Consider the following 23,795-nt stretch of genomic DNA (forward strand, 5'->3'; position numbering starts at 1 on the left):
TGTCATGGACTACATAGCAAGACCCCATCTCAAAAAAAAGAAAAAGAAAAGATGACCAATACTGGATTCTTTTTCACTGAGAAAGAGAGTGTGCACAGCACAAGCCATGGAGCACATGTAATAAATGGTTCCAAATAGGAGGCTTGAATGAAAAGAAATACTGTGGTCTGGTTCTGGTCTGCAGCTTTTCTGTAGGTTGGAAATAATTTCATTTTTTCCATCATAGAATCAGCCTATGATGTTCCAATGCACAACAAATACAAGTGACTAGGGCTTTTTACTTAAGGTGCCAAAGAATCTTTTTCTTACCTCTAAAATCTTTTATTTTAGGGATACGTCTCAATGTTAACCATTTCCTACTGATTTTTTTTTCTCAGCCATACAGTGTATCCTTTCAAGTCTTCTTTTACTTTAAGAAAATGCTTTCTTGCATTATAGTTCTAAATATTTACTTTATTCTATTGCTTTGTTTTTTCTTCCCCAATGTTCTAATTATACATACTTTGCCTGACTTCTATATTGATTTTCTCTATTCACTTTATTCCTTTCTTTGTTTTTATTTTACTTTTCACCTTTTCATCCTCACTTTGTATTTCTGTGCTTCCATTGGCTCTTGTATTTCCTTCTAATTTGGTCTTCATTTCTGAAACTCATTTTTTTTCAAAATTTTTTCCTGTCACTTCTATTCTCATTTCAAGATTTCTTATTATCTAGACATATCTTTTGTAATTCTCTTAATTTCTGATTGATATTACTCCTACAAAATTTTATTTTATTTTATATTGAAATATTAGTTTAGCCAGGTACTGGTGGCTCACACCTAAAAATCCTAGCTATTTGGGAGGCTGAGATTGGAAGTATCTTGGTTCAAGGACAGCCTCAGCAAATAGTTCGTAAGAACCCATCAACAAAATAACCAGAGCAAAATGGACTGGAGGTGTGGCTCAAGCAGTAGAGCACCTGCTTTGCAAGTGCGAAGCCCTGAGTTCAAATTCCAGTGCCTCCAAAAAAAGCTTAGTTTATAATTTTTCTGGTGTGCTCCCATTTTCTGTAGTACTGTTATGTTCATTTTCATCATTTTTCCTTGAGTAAGTTTTGCATGATGTTCAAACATATCCCTTTTTATTTCCCATGTTTGAAGGAGGCAGATTTTCCTGACCTATTAGGACAAAGTGCCAAAAATCGGGAAGGTACAAGAAATTGGGAGGGGGAGAGGGACTGAATTAGGACAGTTTCCCAGCTGGGCTCAACAGATCTTCACAAAGCCCAAAATCTGAACTTCTATGAAAACACTTGTTTCTCGGTTAAGACCAGAGAAACCTCAGGATAAGCTCTTGCTTCTGGCTCTATACTCCAGCTCTAGATCTCTTTAGCCCCTGTTTTCCCAAGGCTGCACTCCTAGCTTTTCTAGGTGTTTTGCTTTTGGATTTTTTTTTTTTTTCTGTTAGAGCAGTGCTACAGTTAGCTTAGGCTTCCCCCGCCCCCACTAAAGGGACGTATGTGTTAAAGGCTTGTTCATCAGCCAAGCAACCATGTGGAGCTGGTGGGAGATGGTGGACAATTTAGGAGGTGGAGCCTAATGAGAGGAAGTTAGGTCATGGAAGACAAGTCCTCGAAGAGGATCTTGGAATCCCAACCCCTTCCTGTCTCTCTTTCCTTCCCAGATATTGTGGGGTAATGAAGCTTGCTTTGCCACACACTCCCACAGCCATGATGTACTGTGCCACCACAGGCTCAAAGCAATGGGGCCAAAGGACCACCAGCTGAACCTCTGAAACCATGAGCCAACATAAAGCGTTCCACCTTATAAATTTATTACTGCAGGTATTCTGTTAGGGTGGCAGGAAGGTGATCATCACAAGCACTTTCTGAGATCTCTTTCCTTGAGGGTCCTCTCTTCACCTCCACCATCTGCTTCTACTCTCTCTCGCCACCTGTGCTCCTGTCCTGCTCAAGTTGGTATATGTTTCCAGTCATTGCTGCTCAGATGAGGCTCTGTCTTTCTACAGTGGAAGACTTACAATCCACTTCTCAGGTTCTTCAAGATGTAACGTGGCAGCTTGCTGTTCTCACCTGGGCAAAATCCTTCCCGAACCTTCTGTTTTCCTCTTGGATGCATGCCATTTTAGGGGCAAGTTACTCATGGTGACCCTGTTGCTGCTGGTGGTGTGACCACACCTACTACATTTGGGGATTCTTGAGGTGGTCCCCTCATCTTTGTGAACCATATCATCTCTTTGCTTTTTCTGTGGCTGTCTTACTCATTGGTTTAATTTTCAGGAGGACTTTCGGTAGAGTGAACTCTGTTGCCCTATAAAATATTTTCTGAAAAGTATAAAATAAGGGATAAATCAATGAAGATATATATCATAATCCCAAATTGGAAGATTTAATATGACAAAACTCAGTACTTCCAACACTAATCTACAAATGTCACGTAATTCCAATCCAAATTCTAAGAGGACCTTTCTAGGAACTAGACATAGACTTTAAAGTTCACATGGAAGAACTTTCCAAAAAGAAAAACAGCATGACTCAGGAGGCAGAGATCAGGTGGACTGCAGTTCAAAGCCAGCCCAGGGAAATAGTTTGTGAGACCCTATCTCAAAAAAAATCACAAAAAAGGGCTGGTGAATTCCAGTCCCAGTACCACAAAAAAAAGAAAGAAAAATAGCGTGGACAGGTTTGCCTTACCATCTAGTAAAACTCACCATGAAGTTACTGTAATCAAAGCAATGTGGTGTTGGGCTGAGGGTGTAGCTCAGTGGTAGAGCAATTACCTAGTGTGCACAAGGCCCTGGGTTCGATTCCCAGCACTAGGGAAACAAAAGGTGAGGGGGGGGGGGTGCAGTGTTGTCTTTAAAACAGACAAGATTGAAAAACTGAAGAGTCCCAAAACAGAAGCACGTGTACATAGGAACTTTGGAGGCAAATAAAGTCAAACCCTTTTTAAATATTACATGCAAAATAAACCCTGGATGAATGAAGACATGAATATAAAAATAAAATTATAATTATTAGAAGGAAATTTAGAAGAGCATTTGTCTGACCTCTATAATGATAACCTTCTTAAGGGAACCAAATCCAGAAACTGTAAAAGTGAAAACTAATAGATTTGACTAGCTTAAAAAAAAAAAGGTTCTAAATTTCTTTATGGCAAGAGACAGCAAAAAGTCATGCCAAGTGAGAAAATATTTGCAACACATAATAAAGTTGCAGTAAAAAATCAGAATATTATGGTTTCAATACAAATGCCTCTGCAGGCTCATCTGTTGGATACTTGGTCCTCAGCTGGTGGTGCTACTTTGGGAGGTTCTGGAAACTTTACCAGGATGGTAAGTGACTGGAGGAGTGCCTTTGAAGGGTAAACCTGGTCCCCAGGCCACTTCCCACAGTTCCCTGTCCACCATGAGGTAAAGAACAGCTCCCCAGACATGTAGTTCTGCCTTGAGGCCAAGCGATTGTGGACTGAACCCTCTGAAACTGTAAGCAAAATAAAACTTTTAAGTTGTTCTCTTCGGAACATCATCTTAAGCAAAGTTAGCTGACTCAAAAGGCCAAAAGCTGCATGTTTTCTTTTATATGTGGAATATAGAGCTAATACAAATACAGCAATATTATGAAAAACAGGTCACACTAAGGAGAGGTCACATACGAGAGGGGAGGGTAAAAGAAGGAAGTTCAGAAGGTGAATACGATTGATTTACTTCCTATACAAGAATAATATATAATTCTTAAACTGGCTGAAATCATAAGTAAGGGACTAAAGTAGAATGAAGAACAGAAGAGATGAACAAATTGGGGTTATAGTACATATACACAGGGAAATGTCACAAGGAAACACCCCGTGTAACTACCTTTATACCAAACAAGCAAAAATGTCATTGCTTTTCTTTTTTTATTTTTTCTTCTACAAAATCAGAGAACAAGAGTGTGGAACAGGTCCTGCCTGGAAAGGGGGTACCAGTGGGAGCGGGGAGGATGTGGGAGAGGGTGAAGGAGGGTGAATGTGGTGCAAATACTGTGTACACGTGTATAAATGCAAAAATGAGACCTGCTGAAACTTCCAGGAATGGAGGGAGGGATAAAGGAGAATGATGGAGGGGGTGAATTCAACTATGATATATTTGATACATTGTGAGAACTTTTGTAAATCCCACAATGTACCCCTCCCAGCACAATAAAAATAATTGTTTTCTCAGGTATTTTGATCATAGCAACACAGAGAAATGAAAACAATGAGTTACCTTTTTTCTTCTATCAGAGTAATAAAAGTGTTCAGAACTGCTAAAATCCCATTCTGCAAGTGGGAAAACGGTGGTTTCGTGTGATGTTCCTCCAGATGGGAGTAACTACAACCTCTTATGGAAATTAATCCACCAACACCTAATGAAATTCCAGATCACAATACCCTTTGACTAGCAATTGCACTTTGAGGAATTTATTCTGAGAAAGAAGCCCTGGCATCTAAGATAAACAGTGTTATTTGTAGAGACATAGATATAACCAGAATATTCCCCATAGAAGAAAACACTGAATGAATTGTAATAACCATCCTATGGACTAATTACACAGCCATAAAAAGACCAGGTAGGCTTTATCCCAGGGATGCAGGGGTGGTTCAACATACGAAAATCAATAAACGTAATAAACCACATTAACAGAAGCAAAGACAAAAACCACTTGATCATCTCAATAGATGCAGAAAAAGCCTTTGATAAGATCCAACATCATTTCATGATAAAAGCTCTAAGAAAATTAGGAATAGAAGGAAAGTTCCTCAACATTATAAAAGCTATATATGACAAACCTACAGCCAGCATTATACTTAACGGAGCAAAATTAAAACCATTCCCTCTAAAATCAGGAACCAGACAAGGATGCCCACTATCTCCACTCCTATTCAACATAGTACTGGAATTCCTAGCCAGAGCAATTAGGCAAGAAGAAGGAATAAAAGGAATACAAATAGGTAAAGAAACTGTCAAAATATCCCTATTTGCAGACGACATGATCCTATACCTTAAAGACCCAAAAAACTCTACTCAGAAGCTTCTAGACATCATCAATAGCTATAGCAAGGTAGCAGGATATAAAATCAACATAGAAAAATCATTAGCATTTCTATACACTAACAATGAGCAAATGGAAAAAGAATGTATGAAAACAATTCCATTTACAATAGCCTCAAAAAAAATCAAATACCTAGGTGTAAACCTAACAAAAGACGTGAAAGACCTCTACAAGGAAAACTATAAACTTCTGAAGAAAGAGATTGAGGAAGACTATAGAAAGTGGAGAGATCTCCCATGCTCATGGATTGGTAGAATCAACATAGTAAAAATGTCGATACTCCCAAAAGTAATCTACATGTTCAATGCAATTCCCATCAAAATTCCAATGACATTCATCAAAGAGATTGAAAAATCTACTGTTAAATTTATATGGAAACACAAGAGGCCACGAATAGCCAAGGCAATACTCAGTCAAAAGAACAATGCAGGAGGTATCACAATACCTGACTTCAAACTATATTACAAAGCAATAACAATAAAAACAGCATGGTACTGGCACAAAAACAGACATGAAGACCAGTGGAACAGAATAGAGGATCCAGATATGAAGCCACACAACTATGAGCAACTTATCTTTGACAAAGGAGCTAAAAATATACGATGGAGAAATAGCAGCCTCTTCAATAAAAACTGCTGGGAAAACTGGTTAGCAGTCTGCAAAAAACTGAAACTAGATCCATGTATATCACTCTATACCAAGATTAACTCAAAATGGATCAAGGATCTTAATATCAGACCCCAAACTCTTAAGTTGATACAAGAAAGAGTAGGAAATACTCTGGAGTTAGTAGGTATAGGTAAGAACTTTCTCAATGAAACCCCAGCAGCACAGCAACTAAGAGATAGCATAGATAAATGGGACCTCATAAAACTAAAAAGCTTCTGTTCATCAAAAGAAATGGTCTCTAAACTGAAGAAAACACCCACAGAGTGGGAGAAAATATTTGCCAATTATACATCAGACAAAGGACTGATAACCAGAATATACAGGGAACTTAAAAACCTAAATTCTCCCAAAACTAATGAACCAATAAAGAAATGGGCATGTGAACTAAACAGAACTTTCTCAAAAGAAGAAATTCAAATGGCCAGAAAACACATGAAAAAATGCTCACCATCTCTAGCAATAAAGGAAATGCAAATTAAAACCACACTAAGATTCCACCTCACCCCTGTTAGAATAGCCATCATCAGCAACACCACCAACAACAGGTGTTGGCGAGGATGCGGGGAAAAAGGAACCCTCTTACACTGTTGGTGGGAATGTAGACTAGTACAACCACTCTGGAAAAAAATTTGAGGCTACTTAAAAAGCTGGACATCGATCTACCATTTGATCCAGCAATACCACTCTTGGGGATATACCCAAAAGACTGTTACTCCAGAGGCACCTGCACATCCATGTTTATTGCAGCACTATTCACAATAGCCAAGTTATGGAAACAGCCAAGATGCCCCACTACTGACGAATGGATTAAGAAAATGTGGTATCTATACACAATGGAATTTTATGCAGCCATGAAGAAGAACGAAATGTTATCATTCGCTGGTAAATGGATGGAATTGGAGAACATCATTCTGAGTGAGGTTAGCCTGGCCCAAAAGACCAAAAATCGTATGTTCTCCCTCATATGTGGACATTAGATCAAGGGCAAACACAACAAGGGGATTGGACAATGAGCACATGATAAAAGCGAGAGCACACAAGGGAGGGTGAGGATAGGTAAGACACCTAAAAAACTAGCTAGCATTTGTTGCCCTTAATGCAGAGAAACTAAAGCAGATACCTTAAAGCAACTGAGGCCAATAGGAAAAGGGGACCAGGAACTAGAGAAAAGGTTAGATTAAAAAGAATTAACCTAGAAGGTAACACCCACGCACAGGAAATCAATGTGAGTCAATGCCCTGTATAGCTATCCTTACCTCAACCAGCAAAACCCCTTGTTCCTTCCTATTATTGCTTATACTCTCTCTACAACAAAATTAGAGATAAGGGCAAAATAGTTTCTGCTGGGTATTGAGGGGGGGAGCGGGAGGGGGTGGAGTGGGTGGTAAGGGAGGGGGTGGGGGCAGGGGGGAGAAATAAACCAAGCCTTGTATGCACATATGAATAATAAAAGAAAAATGAAAAAAAAAAAAAAAAAGACAGTAACATTATGACAGGGAATATTCATTAAACATTGCATTTTCAAGGAGCCAAGGACTAATGGGGGTGGTATAATTCCATTTTTATATTTTTAAAAGAAACATATTCCACATATATAAATTCTAATATATTTTGTGACTATAAAGGACAATGTGGAAGAGATATATTAAAAAAAAAAACTCTGATAATATTGGTTACCTATTCGTAGAGAACTGGTGTACAAGAAAGTATCTATTTTGGTACATTTCTTTGTTTTTTTCATTTATTGCAAGTATATATATATATACTGCTTTAGGAGTATGAAAAAAGTCCAGTAGAATTGCTTTTTGTTGTTGTTTGTTTTGAAACAAGGTCTTGCTATGGAGCCCAGGCTGGCCAGAAACTGGTGATCTACCTGTCTCTGCCTCCCAAGGGCTGGGATTATAGACATGTACCACCATGCCTGCTACAGGATTTTTAAAGGGAAAATCTACACACAGACAGTCAGGTCCTACTGACCATGCATTTATCAACATACATAACTGGTAATGTTGATAATTCTCAATGTACTTGTTTAATGTCCTGGGAACTAATAAAAGTTCAAAGAAAATAATAAAACTTTTATTACAGAGTAGCTTGTCCAGACCTGCAACCAGCTCCGTGACTCCTCTAAATTGTTAATACATCATCTCTCAAATGTGTGAAGCATTCACCTCCAAGCAACTGATGGACCACTGACTTTCTGGACAACACAGCCTGGGACAGGGAAACCATTCAAAGCTGGTCCTCAGGTAATAAAAACACCGGCAGCAATCTGCTCATCACAGGCCTCTGGCCAGGCCTCCACTTTGTCTGCCTGCTATAGATGGATCTGGAATGTCCCCCAAAGACCCATGGGATAAAGGCTTGGTCTCCAGCATGGCACAATCGGGAGCTGATAGAACCTTTAAGAGGTAGAGCCTAGTCAGGTGCAGGTAGCTTACACCTGTGACCCTAGCTACTCAGGACACAGAGATTGGGAGGATTACAGATCAAAGACAGTTCAAGCAAATAGTTTGAGAGACCCTATCTCAAAAGTATTCAACACAAAAAAGGGCTGGCAGAGTGGCTCAAGTGGTAGAGTGTCTGCCTAGCAAGAGTGAGGCCCTAAGTTCAAGCCCCAGTACTGCCAAACAAACAAACGAAGTGGGCCATAGTGGAAAGTCTTCCAGCCATTAGTATTGTGCCCTTAAAGGGGACAATGGGTCGTCAGCCTTTCCTCTTCTTTCTGTCTCCTGGTCATGAGATAAGTGGTTTTGCTCTGCCATTCCTTGCACTGTGATGTGCCTTCCTACAGACCAAAAAGTAATGGGTCAACTGACCACGGACTGGGACTTTCAAAATTGTGAGCCAGAATAAACCTTTCCACATATACCCTGGACCTGAAATTTCCTCTGCTTCCCCATCCTCAAATGGGGAATCCTTCAATCTTCACCTGTCCAGGCATGTATTGGGTTTTTCCTCCTTTAACACTAGGCATGATTCCATCCCTTTCTGCCTGGGCAGTTTAGTCTAATGGTTAGTTATGCATATGGCATCTAAAGTCAGAGCACCTAAGTTCAAAGCCACTTCCCAGCTCAGTGACCTTGGATCAGTTACTTAATCCCTCTTCACCTCATCTTACTCAGAAGTTGCTAGGACTTGAGATATAGGTCCAGAAGAGAGGCAGGCTCAACTGTGCCACATCCTACTGGCTAAGGCAAGTCAGGCCTGGTCCAAATTCAAAGGGAGGGAAGTTCCCAAGGCTCCAAGCACCAGAAGGCACAGCTGGTTACTCAGCCACCGCTATATAAGTCTATGACACCACATACAGCTCAGCTTCATGACTGGCATACAATAAGCACTAAGTAACTGTTTCACTTAGGTCTGATTTTCTTTTACTTCAAGGAGAGTTGTTTTCACCATGGTTCTTCACCATACACAAACCACAGAGGGTTAAGAAAACCAGGATGGCTGTGGAGCACACAGAGCTCCTTCCAGAACATTCAAAGAAACCAGAGAGCTGCCCTAAGTCTCCTGGTGTGATTTCCACAAAAGCCAGCTCTCCCTAGTTGCCCTTCTTAAATGAAAACCATCCTTTTTTTTTTCACCAATGTCCAGTCTCAGAGGGCAAGCGTCAGTCATCCCTCAGTATGAGTGGGGGCTGGATACAGAGCCCCTGCAGAAACAAGAACCCATGTGTGCTCTGTATGCAGTGTTTATGTAAAGCCTACACATATCCTCCTGTGTGCGCACACACACACACACACACACACACACACACACACACACCTTTTTTTTTTTTCTGCAGTACTGAGGACAAAAACCAGGGTCTTGCCCATGCTAGGCAAGCATTCTATAACTGAGCTAGACCCTACCACCCCTCCTGTATACTTTAAATCATCTCTAGATGATTTATAATACCTAATATAATGCAAATGTTATGTAAATAGTTGTTACACTGTATTGTTTAGGGAATGATGGCAAGGGAAAAGTCTGTACATGTTCCCTACAGATGCAGGGGCTTTTCTGAATATTTTCAATCCACAGTTGGTTGAATCTGTGGATGTAGGAGCTGTGGATAGCAATGAACCTGGGTCACAACCACACTAACACACAAACCTGACACAAAGTAACTGGAACCAATCACCGTTTTTGCAAAGGGTATAGACAACATGTGAAAAACAGCATATACTGTATTGAAAGAATTTGTGGGCATGAGTGGTACTGGAGTTTGAACTTGGCCTCACACTTGCTAGGCAGGTGCTTTACCACTTGGTTAGTTTTGAGATAGGGTTTTGCTTAATGCTTGGACAGCAATCCTCCTATTTGTGCTTCCCCACAAGTAGCTAGGATGACAGGCATGTGCCACCCTCTCCAGCCAGTGATTGAGATGGGGTTCTCTAAAACTTCTTTTGCCTGGGCTACCTGAAACTATGATCCTCCCTAATAGCTAGGATTATTATAGGCTTGGGCCACAGCACCCAGCCTCTTGTATTGAAAAAATCTTAAAGGAACTTGTGGCAAATTAAGTTTGAGGATTGAAAAGATGCTCATGGGAAAACAGATGGCAGGATGGGAGGTTGAGAGATGGAGGCTAGGCAGAAGTTACCTTAAAATCTCTAAAATGCAAGGCAGTGTGTTGTGGTTGGTTCATTGCTATTCTCTAAGCCCTAGAGAAATGTGTGCACCCTGCAGAACTCTGTGGAATTACTCTGAATCTAGAACTAATAAATAGCTGTTGAAGAGCATAACATTTAAATTGCAAACTGAATTAACTGTTTTACATTCTTAACTCTTTAAGCTGAAATGAAGTGGAGGTGCGTTTTTTCACATAAACAGCTTTTCTACTGTGTCCAATTAATGTTTTCCCCTTTGGATTTATTATTAAAAGGCAGTTCTCTTTGCATACCCTTGGGAGTAGTCCTGAGGCTGGAGGAGATGGGGGAGGAGGGGGAAGCTCCAGGAGGAGCCAAGAAGTGGAGCTAATTCACCAGTCTGCCACCTGTAGGCTGGTTCCAGCAGACTGCAACCTCCATGCCCACTAGACAGACATGAAAACAATGCATATTAAATAATGCTAAAAACTGAGCAACAGATGTGTGAAGACTAAATATAGGAAAGCATTTGAATCATGGCTCCCCTGTGGCTGCCTCCCACCTCGCTCCCATTGATTTGAACACTGAAGAGCTGTGACCACACATTCCGTGGCTTCTATTCAGTCCCCTAATCTGAGATAAGCTTTGAAAATTAATACCCCCCATTAGGATGAGCCACCACACCTGTATCAATTCCTGCTTCAAAAGCAGTTTTTCGAGGATCTCATTTGAAAAGCCATACAACGAACTTAGGAGAACAAAGGCCATTGCAAACTAAATAAATAAATAAAAGCAAAGCTGAGAGGATTTTTTTAATTTCAAAACTCAAGAAAAATAGCAAATATTAATTACAAAGGCTTGGTTTGGATTTCAGAAGGTGGAATTTAAACACCGTGTGAGCCTATAACTGTGTTTCAGCACCATAAACGAAATGTAGTTAGAGATGTCAGGAGTTCTCAGAACAAGCGTCTGTCTTTATAAATATCCCTTCTGTATATATCTTTCCTATTTTTTTTTTCACTAATACAGGAAAAGAGAAACTTTCATCAAAAATGCTAGAAAACGCCAAAAATTGAATCTTGGGGATAACCACTTGCTCAATAGAAATTCCCTAGTGTCTCTCTTATGGAGGTTTGTGAGTCACTGGTTTCTCTGATTTGGGGATCAAGATCCTAAAAATCACCCTTGCCCTCTGCAGTTCAGAAAACACGCCTCCCAGACTCCCGCAGCCTGTCACCTGCCCAGTCCAACAGGCCACTCTGGGAGGACACCGGAAACATGAAGTCCCCAACGAGTGGGTGAGTGGCCAGAGGAGGCCGGCCAGTCCCTACAGCGAGCACGGAGCCGCCACCTAGCCGGACGCACCACGCGCCTCCACCCCACCAACCCCCGCCCCCGCCCGGGATTCCGGTCGATCGCCGCAAAGGCGAGGCACGCGGACACGCAGCAGATCCCCGGGTTCGAATCCCACCTCCCTGCCTTGGTCGCGGCCGCTGCTTCGCTGGCTAAGTTGGGTCCCGACCGCTGCCCATCCTCGCGTGGCCAATGGTGGGCGCCTGGTTCACCCGTCACCCCTAAGAGAAGTACCTCCGGGGATCCGCGCAATGGCCAAGGAGACACGATCCTCAGGAGCGAGGAGCCGGTCCCCGGAGTTGTTATTCTGCCTGGAGTTTTGAACTGCACCCCGCGCTGCAGCTGCCCGACCCTGGGCATTCGCGCCCCAACTTGGCGCTCGCGGTGACGTCCGGGCGGCTGCCGCGCCTCGCGCCCCCGGCCCCGCGCCCTAGCCTGGAGCCCTGTCCCCCGCCGGGGCCGCAGACACTCACCGAGAAGCCAGCCCAGAAGGGGCAGGAGTGGCGGACGCGGGCCGAGGTGGTGAGCGCCAAGGCGGCGAAGCTGACAGCCACGATGAGGCATCCGAGCGCCATCTGCGTGGCCCCGAGCGCCAGCACGATGCGGGAGCGGCCCGGGCACTCGCGCAGGCGGGACAGGCTGCGGGGCAGCGCGGCGGGGCGCGGCGCACGGGGGCCACCGGCTGGAGGCATCGTGCCGGGCTCCCGAGCGCCTCTCCCCGCTCCCGCCGGGCCCCGGCGCGCCACCGCCTCTCCTCACAGAAGGTCCGAGGCAAGTTGCACCGGCTGCGGGGACAGTCTCCCCGCTGGCCGCGGAGGCTGCGACAGCCGCGAGCCGAGAGCGGGCTGAGCCGGGCGGGGAGCCGGGCACCCGCAGTCCCCCCCAGAGCCCGCGCCCATGTCGCCGCCGAGCCGCCCGCCCGTCCGCCCGCCGGCAGCGCCGCGCCGCGCTGCGCCCTCTCCCGCCCGCCCGCCCCGCGCGCTCCCCGGGCCAAGCGCGGGCACGAGCCGCCGTGCCGGGCGCGAGCTCCGCCGCCGCGCGCTGGGCGCGGGCGGGAGCGAGACCCTGGAGTCGGGACCCTGGCAGAGGACGCCGGAGAGGAGGACTCAGGTGTGGTCCCCGCAACCAGGCCTCCGTGCATGCAGAAGACGAGAGCGGGGACCGCAGCGCGACAAGGGCAAGAAGGACAGCAGTGTCCGCCGCGCGACACGAGCGTGGGAAAGCGGTCCGGGATGGGCGCGCGTGGCGGTGGCTCCCGAGGTAGCAGGAACACCCACCCGGCTGCGCGGATCCCTAGCAGTCGACCCCAGGTGTGGCCGGCTGGAGCCTCTATGGAGGCAGACACCCTAGCAGAGATGACGCTTTACTGCAGTTCCAGAATGTCACTATTGCCATCCGCTGAGGATTCTGCATTTGAAACATCACCTGGTCACACGGATGTTTCCTTCCACCTTTCCTTTGCTGGGCAAGTCAAAAGTTGGAACTTTCAAAACAATTGCACATAAAGGCACAATATTCTCAACCTAGTTAGCCGTTTCTGCTCCCTCTTGCCAACAGTATTGGCCACCTTAGAATATCAAAAATACTTTGGAAATCTTGGGTTTTGTAATTTCTTGGTAGCTCCGTTGGTGAGACGACTTTAAGACTGCTTGTGTTGAAGAGGGCTGTGTTGACATATTAAGAGACCCGCCAATTTTAGAAGAAATCAGACATAAAAAGGCAAAAGTTGAAAACAGTAAAGAAAATGACATGGCCTCTGGCAGGATTTATGGACCCCTGTTGGGTCAGAAACCCTGGAAAGATCTTCCCCCAAAATATCACAATTGTCTGTCCTTGAAATTTCACTGTTAAAGATATTGATTCCTTTGGGGCTGGACGAACCTCTATTAAAATGCAAATTCCCCTTGAAGGGGCAATAGCTCAAGCCTTTATCAGCCAACACCTTACCTGGGTTGGGATTTATTTTCCATTTTAACGGGAGGGCCATGGGATGAAAAGACGGTAGGGAATTCCACAGATAAAGTGGCTGACCTCAAAATATTGGCCTGTGGCCAAAGGCTGCCTTCTCCCCCTGTTCTTTATAAAATGACTAAGCCACTGGCGGGCATTGTTTAAAGCACTCTAGTACAAATTCCAATTTCCTGGAGACATTTTCTAGCTAGAAATTCTCAAAGCAGCACTTTTTAAGGGCTTGAAACAATACCAAAACATGATATTGGACTGGAAATAAATCAGATTCTCATTGCCCTCACCTCGCTCATTCATTTATGCTTCCAACAAAAGTTCATACAAGACCTGTCTAAGCAGGAGTCATTTTTTATGCTCTTAGGGGTACATCAGTGAACAAAGCAGGTAAAATCCCCTGCCTTTAAGAGACTGGGAGAAACAACACACAATCACCACAACAAATAAGCAAATTACATAGCTTATTGACACAGTATAATATTCAGAACATGCATTAACCATCCCTATGTGGTTAGACAGCAAGGATGTGAGAAGGAGCAAAAGCAGACAAGCCTTAAGTTCTCAGGAGACTTTTTAGGCTCCCAGGAAGAATGACAACACACAGATAATCCCTCCCTCACCCCACCCCCCCAAAAATGATGAGATTCAAAAAACCTTTTGGATAACAAGATATAAAATGGATTGAGAGATGTCCACTTGAAAATAGAGAGTTCAGAAGCTTTTGGTATCAGCTTAGCAAGAGGTGACAGTGATTTGAATTAAAGTAGGGATGGCAGATGTTAGGTAGCAGTTAGCCATGAGTGATGGAGTTATGAAAAGGGAACTTAAAATGAATGATTTTTCAAAGTCTTTGATAAAAAAAAAAAAGAAAGAAAAAAGAAAAACCTTGAAATCAAACTTTACAACTCTCAGCAGTATCTGTTAAGATCAAAGTAGCCCACCAAGGTCCTGGGATGTCACGAGATGTTTTTGAGTCTCCTACTCACCCTAAGGTTCCTGAAATAGTAGATCTTTAATTTAGCAAAACAAGGACACAGGCCTGTGAAATATACCCTAGGTGTCAGGTTGATCCAATAATATTTGGTATGGTGTAGATCTGCAGACCTACCCTAGCCTGTGACCATGACTATGACTTCAGCCTCATGGGCTTGTTCTAGGGAGGGGTGTAATACTCCACGCCCCTTCCACATCAATAAAAATTTGTGCCAGGATAAAAAATAATTGTCATTCTGGCTCTCACAATACAGATGACTGGCTTTCAGTCTATCAAAAATGCACTCCTTTTCTAATAAACTTTGCTATCACTTTTATTACGTTTTTGCATCTTTGCCTGAATTATTCTCTTGCTGGACAGAGGACCAAGGTAGATTCCAGTGCTGACTTTCCGGTAACAGTGGAGATACTCAGAATTGGATGGATTTGGGAGATGTTTAGGAGATGCTGATGAATAAATATAAGGAAGTACCAAGAGTCAGTCTCCAGTGAAACCCCACTTTATGAATTAGATGTACTTCCAAAATAAATATGAACCATTTTTTTCTATTTATGAATGATATGGAAAGAGCTCTGAGTAGCAGATTTGGATGAAAGTGAGTTAAAAGGATTTACCTTTGCTCTAGAACTTGGTTTGAAGAAGAGGGAAAGACTAGTCCAAAAATTAAACTTACTCTACTGTTCTAAAAAGAAATGCCATTGATAAAAGAAATATTCAAGACAAAATAAATGTAACAGTTTATTTGAGCTAAGGGCAATTCATAACTCAGGTTGCCTTCAGAACCCAAAGAGGCCTAGAGAACTGCACTCTACAATATGGGCCCAATTTAGAGAGACGAAAGAAACAAAAAGGCTGATCATTTCAAAGTTACTTTCCTTGTACAGGTTAAAGCAAGGGAACTTTATTAACATGTCACCTAAAACTGGACTCCTGGGGATTTCTCTGAAGGTCAGATAAACAGCTTATAACTCAATAGTATCTGTTAAGATCAAAGTAGCCCACCAAGGTCATGGGATGTCAAAGATGTTTTTGAGTCTCCTACTTACTGTAAGATAGACACCAGTTCCACCTTGAATAGCTTGAGTGACTCCATTTTTGGACCAGTCTGTTGGGATACAGTGCAGAACCAGTCTAAGTCAATGAGCTGCTATAAATTTTATTTGAGCATGAGCAGATGCTCCTTGTTCTGCTTCTGATAACCCCTGATTCTGACAGCCCCCTTTGATCCTCAGTGTTTGCTCTTATTTAAAAAGTTGTAACAATACATGTCTTAGTGTTGTTGTTGAAGATTCTTGGAGACCCCTGGAACTAATTTATGGTAACTTTTTCTTCCCGGATCAGATGGGACTAACAAAGACCACTGTTCTTAAGCAAATAGTGACAGGTCATCAAGCCTCTTGCTGCAAGGTGGTGGCATTCTTGCTTGCACCATGGAAGATGAGTAATGCTTACGAATGCCTCCAGTCAATATGCACTTGATTCAGATTCTTGCTCTTTGGACATGTACCTCACTGTAGATAATTGAGAATAGATGTGCCTCACTTTGTCTCTTTGCTTCCTCTCTAAGCAAGAAGAAAGTTGTACCTGGATCTCATAATCTCTACCTCTGAAAGGGCAGTGGGAGCAGGGGGGAGGATTTCATCCTCCAGGATTGGCAGACTAGCTACTGCTAAGGCAGCTTAGAAGCCAGAGGAAATGTTTTTGAAATATCTTCTTAAAACTATCAAAGAATTATGGAAATAATGAAAGAACATCAGGCCAATATCCAGGAGAGGAAGGGATCCAGAGAGGTATGTGCAGTGTAGGATTAGAAAGACAAATAGAAATTCATGGTTCTCCAAGTGTAAGCCAGTCCCTGTCTTGTAATGGAACCCCAAAGGCTGCACCATGAGACTAGCCAACCTCCCCTCTGATTTCAAGTTACCAGAAATTCCAGCCCCAAATTTGGGCTTAGGCAATCAGTCAACACTCAAATTGCTAGGAACTGACAAAAACAATAGAAAATCCTTTCTGGAGAAAGATAGCATCATCCTAGGCCTAAATTACTTCTTTCTGTGAATAACATTTTAAGCTCTCTTTCCCTTATTTTCCTTACAATAATAAGGAAAAAACCCACAGCCAACATAATCTCCTATGGTGAAAAACTGAAAGTTTTTCCCAGGATCAGGAATGCAGCAAGGATGTCTGACTTCACTAGTTCTATTCAACACTGTACTGGAAGTTTGAACCAGACCAATTAGACATGAAAAGGTAATAAAAAGCATCCCAATAGAAAAAAGAAGCAAAACTATCTCAATGCATAGATTATATCATCCTATATAGAGAACAAATAAATAGATTCCACAGAAAGCTACCACAGATAATAAATTCAGATAAGTTACAGGGAACAAGATCAACACACAAAAACCACACCCACAATGAGAAGCCTAAAAAAGAAATTGATAATGACCTTTAAATAAATAAAATGCCTGGGAAAAATTTAGGGAGCTAAAACACTTGTACACCAAAAATCACAAAATATTGCTGAAAGAAATTAAATGAAATGATGCACTATGTTTATGGATAGCAATGCAATAATAAGATGTGAATGCCCAAAATGCTCTACAAATTCAATACAACCTCAATCAAAAACTCCAATATCTCCCTTTGCAAGAATGGAAAAGCCAACCCTAAAATTAATATGAAATTGCAGAGGTCACAAATAGTCAAAAAGTCTTTTAAAAGATCAAAGTTGAGGAAGGCTGAGATTAGAAGGATTGTGGTTCAATACTAGCTTGGGGAGGGGGATTAGCAAGACCCCATCTCAAGCAATAGCCAGGTGTAATGGTATCCACCTGTCATCTTAGTGACAGCAGGAAGGGTAAAATAGGAAGTCAAGAATGGCCTGGGCAAAAAGCAAAAATCCTATCTCCAAAATAACCAGAGCAAAAAGGGCTAGAAGTATGTTCAAGGAGTAGAGCACCTGCATAGCAAGTGCAAAGTCTTGAGTTCAAATCCAGTACCACTCAATAAATAAATAAATCCAGATGAAGTTGGAAGATCCATACTTCCAGATTTGCAAACTTACTACAAAGCTAATTTATCTTTGACAAGAGTGTCAAGCTTTGTCAATGGAGAAACAATAGCCTCTTCAACCAATGGTCCTGGGAAGACTGAATTTGCACATGCAAAAGAAAAAGTTGGACCCCAACCTCACACCATATAAAAATATTAACTCAAAATAGATCAAAGATGCAAGTGTAAGAGCAAAACTATAAAACTCTTAGAAGAAAGCAGTGGCACACAACTTTGTGGCCTTGGATCTGGCTGTAGATTCTTAGCTATGTTCTATAGTTTGAATTTTGAATGTCCCCACAGGCCTATGTGTTAAAGACTTGGTCCCCAGGGTGATGCTTTGGGGAGATGGTAGAACCTTTAGGAGGCAAGGACCTGTGAGAGACCTTTAGATCACTGGGAGTGTGCCCTAACAGGACATTGTGGGACACCGGCCCCTTCCTGCACTTTGCTCCACCACACACTCCCCTCCTTTGCTATCCGGAATACCCATCAGAGGCTTCCAGTCTTGGGCTAGTACCTCCAAAAATGTGAGCCATAATAAACCTTCTCTCTATATAAACTAATTATATCAAGTATTTTGTCATAGCAACTGAAAACTGACTAATGTAATATGTCATGCAAAAGCATGAGCAATAAAATAAAATTAGATAAGTTGCATTTCATCAAAACTTAAAGCTTTTGTGCATCAAACAACACTATAAAGAAAATTAAATCCAAGGAGTGCAGGGGCATACACCTATAGTCCTAGCATTTGGGAGGCACAGACAGGAGGATTACAAGTTCAAGGCCAGCCTGGGCTTGAGATATATAGATAGATGATAGATAGATAGATAATAGATAGATAGATTTGAAACCCAGAAAATAACAAGTATTGGCAAAAATATGAAGAAGTTAGAACACTTATGCATTGAAAGAATTAACTTATGATCCAAAAATTCCACTTCTGGGTATGTATCCAAAAGAACAGAAAACACAAACTCGAAGAAATATTTGCACCCCCATGTTCAAAGCACCATCACTCACAATAGCCAAAAGGTAAAAGCAACTCAATTGTCCTTTGATGAATGAGTGTGAATCTGGAGTTTTAAGACCCAGGCCCTACTCCTGGGGTTCCACACATTAGGCCCAGCTACTCACCCTTACACACCAAATAAAGATAGGAATAACGGTGAAGAGCAGAGAAAGGAGACTTATTACACAGCTCATGCCCACCCAGGAAGAAGCAAAGCAGGCACTCTAGCCCGTCTTCAGCCATCTTTCAGGTACAGACACGAGCTTTAGGTTAGAATTTCGGCAGGGTTGAAAGTAAGCTTAATTAAACAGTTCTAATCATTGGTAAGATGTGGTTGGTCATTACCTCAGTCCTGGTTTGGGGAGGGATTCCAGAGAAGTTGTTAACATTGTCATCACTTGAGCGGAATGATCTGGTCAGGATAAGCAATTCATTGTTGTCTGGTGGGTGGTCTGACCTGGGGAGGCTCTGCTGTTATTTTTTTTGGAGGGAAGGGATTAGTTTCTTACTAGTCCCTCCTTATAAAGATGCTATCAATCAGTCCTGTTCTTCCTGGATTCCAAGGTGATTGCAAAGTGACTGCAGAGAGAACAGCTCAAAGACCACAGATACAAAATGGAAGCAGGGATGCTAAGCTTTTCTCCTGATTTTGGTTAACTTATATGACCAAATCATGAGTCAGTGCTTTTCAGCAAAGGCAGTTTGAATACCTATTATAAGTAGATTAAAAAAAATGTGAGAGATATAGGTAAAGTAATGATATACAGCTTTCAAAGGAAGGCCATTCTGACACAGGCTACATCATGATGACCCTTGAGAACAGTATGCTAAATTTAACAAGCCAGTCACAAAAGGACAAATTGTTACCTGATTCTGCTTCTCTGAGGTACCTGAAATAGAGTCATAGAGACAGAAAGTAGAATGGTGGTTGCCAGTGACTAGGGGAGAGGAGAACGAGGAGTTACTGCTCAATGGGTACAGAGTGACAACTGCAGAAGGTGAAAAACTGGATATGGATAGTGGCAATGGTCACACTTCGAATTATACTTGATGTCACAGAATTGCTCACTTAAAAATGGTTAAAATGGTAATCTTTGCTATAAATATACATATATGTATGTGTGTATGTGTATGTAAATAGATACAACCTTCATAAGAAAAAAACACAAGGAAGCACTCTTTCTTTTCTAGTGGGATGTGGAGAAATTGGAACACTTGTACATTGCTAGTAGGAATGTAAGAAAAACAATTCAACAGTTCCTTTCTCAAAACTAATCACAAAATTATCATATGACCTGAGAATTCCCCTGCAGGTGAATGTCCAAAGGAACTGAAGGCAGTGACTGAAACGATGCCCATCCACCAGGGTACCCTGGTCATTGCCACCAATGTTGGAGCATGCTTACCCAATCATCATTGGAGAGTTGGAAGCATGTGGAACTCCCTGACATTCCTGGACATTGACAGAATGTGTGTGAGAAACTTTCACTAGCTCTGTCCTTTGGGTTTACAATGTCTATCTTTTTACCAACAGAAGGGAGAGCTAATTCAGAGAGGGGAGAGATTTTTTTTTTCTGGTGATACTGGAGTTTGAACTCAGGGCGTCATGCTTGCTAGGCAGGTGCTCTATTGCTTGAGCCAAGCTTCTAGCGCTTTTTTCTCTGATTATTTTGTACATGGGGTCATGCTTTTTGCCTGGGCCAACTTGGGTCTTGATCCACCTATTTATACCTCCTGCAGTCACTGTGATGACAGGTGCACACCACCACGCCCAGCCTTTTCTGTTGAGATGGGGTCTAGCAAACTTTTTGCTGGTGCTGCCTGGAGCCATGACCCTTCCTATCTCAGCCTCCCAAGTAGCTAAGATTGCAGACAGGAGCCACCAGCCCCCTGCTGGGAAATTCCATTTTGACAAGCCTTGACATACTTCCAACTTCACAGGTTCTGTGATGAGATTTAAATTAGAACATGAATGTAGAAAAGAATTTTGCATACATTAATGCACTCTATGAATGCTGATTCCATTAGTAGTGAGTTCCTTACAGATGGGAGCCAGGTCTCATTCATGCTTTCTACCTCATAATGCACCTGGCACCGTCCTTCACAGGTAGTGGCATTCACTTACTATTTATTAGTTTAATTCTGTGTGCTAAACCTTATGTTTAAATAGAAGATTTCAACACTTCTGAGCTACCACTGACTAGAATTCTGTGAAGGTCCCCTGAGAAATAAATTATGCTAGATTATCTGGAGAGGGTAATGAGGCTAAGAAGGAAGTTCCAGTTAAGTTGATCCAACTTGCGTTATTAAGTGAGGTTATTAGGAATCTACATATTCTAATGATTTTGTGAGAATGAGCGGTTATTCATATTCATACACACTGGCTCAAACAATATTATACATGAAAGAAATGTTTTGCCTTTAGGGAAAAACTATCATAATTATGAGCCAATCCACGTGAGACTGCATCATTCTCATCCATCAACCCAAAGAAAATAATGATGTCAAATTTATCATTTGGGTTTGAAGTATGAGAGTCATCTTCAACCAGAACTCCCTCATGAACTATTTTCTAAAGACAGACACAAAAGTAAAACACTTTGCTCATGGATGATCTGAATTTCTAGGAAAATAAGCGTGAGGACTCACTCATCCTCAGTGTCATTTGTGTGACTAGTGCCACATTTTCACAGCAAAATGCTGAGACAGTTCTCAGGGGTTGTGTTGGTCTTTTTCATACAAGTTACAACTTTCATAGAAATCTGGACCAAACCATCCAGGAAACTCAGCTTCTCCTCCACTCCCTCCAACATGTTTTCCTAATGTTCTACTGCAGAAAATAAAATACTGTCCTTGTTCTTTGTTTTTGTGTCAGACAAGGTCTCACTATGTAGCTCAGGCTGGGCTCAAACTCAAGATCTCTTCACCTGGGCCACTGAGTGCTAGCATAGAGGCATGCACCACCAAGCCCAAACTGCCCTTTGTTTTTAAGCTTCTGGAAACTAGTGGGCTACCCCTACTGAAAATGACCTTCATCTCCTATGAAAACCTCATCCTTCCTTGAGGGCTATTCTCACATCTAAAAGGCAGGACAGCAAAGTGGGCAGGGAAGAAACTGGTGCTGCTCTGCCCCACTGCCTTGGTTCCACTTCTAATGAAGGTAATAATAGTGTCTGCCTTATGAGTTCTTTGTTTTGATTAAATGATTTAATAACCTAGAGTACTTAAAACAGTACCTGGTAAATAGAAAACACTAAGTGCCAATTATTTACTATTGTTCTTTTAATACTGTTATTTGAAAGTTAGTTCCAGCTTCTCCTGGACCATGACAACAATGTTAAGTCAGAAATGACCAATTTGTAAATTAGACCCACAGAGTCTGAAACAAGAAGACAAAGTCAGGTTGGAGTGAGAAATGCCAAACCAAACCCAAACAGGCAGAAAAGTGAGACTCAATGCTGGCAGACTAAGAGCAGAGTACAGATATTTGCCAGAGGTGGCTGGGTGTCCACGTCAGCATCAGGAGAAAACAGACTGACCTGTTTCCTCAAATATAACGACTTTGAAAAGAGACTTTACAATGGGCCTTTCTTTAAATTCCACACAGTGCATAGAATTGTGCCTTATTAGAATAAGAGCTACAGTAATATTTTTATATTCTTAGTCCCCCCTTTATTTCATCCACCTATTCTGTAAGTAAATATTGAAGGATATCATGTAGAAGTCATTGCCCTGAGTTTGTAGAGATGAATAAGACCTTGCACCAGACCTCATTTTTCTTTCAGGTTTTCTACCCATAATTCCATAGTCATTATTGTAAGGCTGCTGGGCTTTAAATATGGCTTGTCCCCTCCACAAGCCATATTTAATGGCTTAGAATATGGTGTATTTCCTCAAAAAATAATTTGGTCTCCAATGTAACAGTGTTGAGAGCAAGTGAGACCTTTAAGAGGCAATTAGGACTCTAAAATAGGTACAGTGTGGGTGGAAGGTATGAGTGGGAGGGGGAGGGTATGTGGTTGATTGACTTCATATACTGTATGAAACAGAATGAAGAAACCTCTTGCAATTGCTTTATGTGGGGCAGAGAGGGGGTTGAGGGGAGAGACAATGGGGGCGATGTAACTAATGTACAATGTAAATCTAATCAAAATTGTCACGATGAATCCCCTCCCTGTATAACAAATATATCCTAATTTTAAAAAGAGAGAGAGAGAGAGAGAGAGAGAGAGAGAGAGAGAGGCCATTCACAGGGGTTAATGCAGTCCTCATGGGTTTGGGTTAGTTACTATGACAGTGAGTTGTTGCAAAGTAAGGCCACCCTTCATGTTTTCTCTCTTCCACACCCACGTCTCCTTCTGCTTTTCTGCCATGTTACAACATAGTATGAGACCCTTGTCAGAGCAGTAGCTCCCAGAACCATGAGCTAAATAAAGCTCTTTCCGTTATAAATTGCCCAGTCTGGAAATTCTGTTATAGAAACAGAAAGGAAAAGGACTAAGACAAAGGCCTTTATTATTTTTAGTCTTCCAGTTAGATAAGTATTTCAACATCCTTAGAATAAACTAAGTAATAAAACTCTGAAAATCATTTAAATTCTTGTGTATGTGGTCCAGACCAAAACTATCTTCTAGGTGGTTCTAGGTTTTGTTATAATGATGTACTAAACTGGAAAAGGTGTAGAAATTCCTACTCTTTCCTTATGGGGATTAAGAATTAGTTTCTTAAGAGGGATATTCAAACAAGACAATAAGGAGTACAATAACATCAAACCATACTTGAAAGACAATCACAAAATAGATCAAAGCTGCAGCCTACTATTTGAAAAAAGAAGGGAGACATTTAGAAATAGTATAATACAAAACATCAAAATTACACAAATGCAGGCCTGGAAATATAGCTCAGTGTTGAACATATGAAAGGACCTGGGGTCTATCCCTGACTACATATATACATACATATATATATACATATATATATACATATGTATATATATATGTATATATATAGAGAGAGAGAGAATGGAGAAATGAAGGGACAGAACTCAAGAAAGAACTGGAAATAAATGGACACTCTAAGAACTTCTATGAAAAATCAA

At 41.9% G+C, this 23,795-nt stretch overlaps 1 protein-coding gene across 2 annotated transcripts in view; it reads right to left on the minus strand.

Annotated features, from left to right (window-relative positions):
- Positions 1–12,576, minus strand: part of Entrep2 (endosomal transmembrane epsin interactor 2) — a 469,028-nt gene extending 456,452 nt beyond the window's left edge. For both annotated transcript variants that reach the window (XM_074061963.1, XM_074061962.1), the window contains exon 1: positions 12,143–12,576. In XM_074061963.1, coding sequence (XP_073918064.1) covers positions 12,143–12,361 — 219 coding nt within the window. In that variant the 5' untranslated portion in view covers positions 12,362–12,576. The remainder of the gene's footprint in view (positions 1–12,142) is intronic.
- Positions 12,577–23,795: the final 11,219 nt, after the last annotated feature.

Source organism: Castor canadensis, chromosome 19 (genome assembly GCF_047511655.1).
Source record: "Castor canadensis chromosome 19, mCasCan1.hap1v2, whole genome shotgun sequence".
NCBI classification, from domain to species: Eukaryota; Metazoa; Chordata; class Mammalia; order Rodentia; family Castoridae; genus Castor; species Castor canadensis.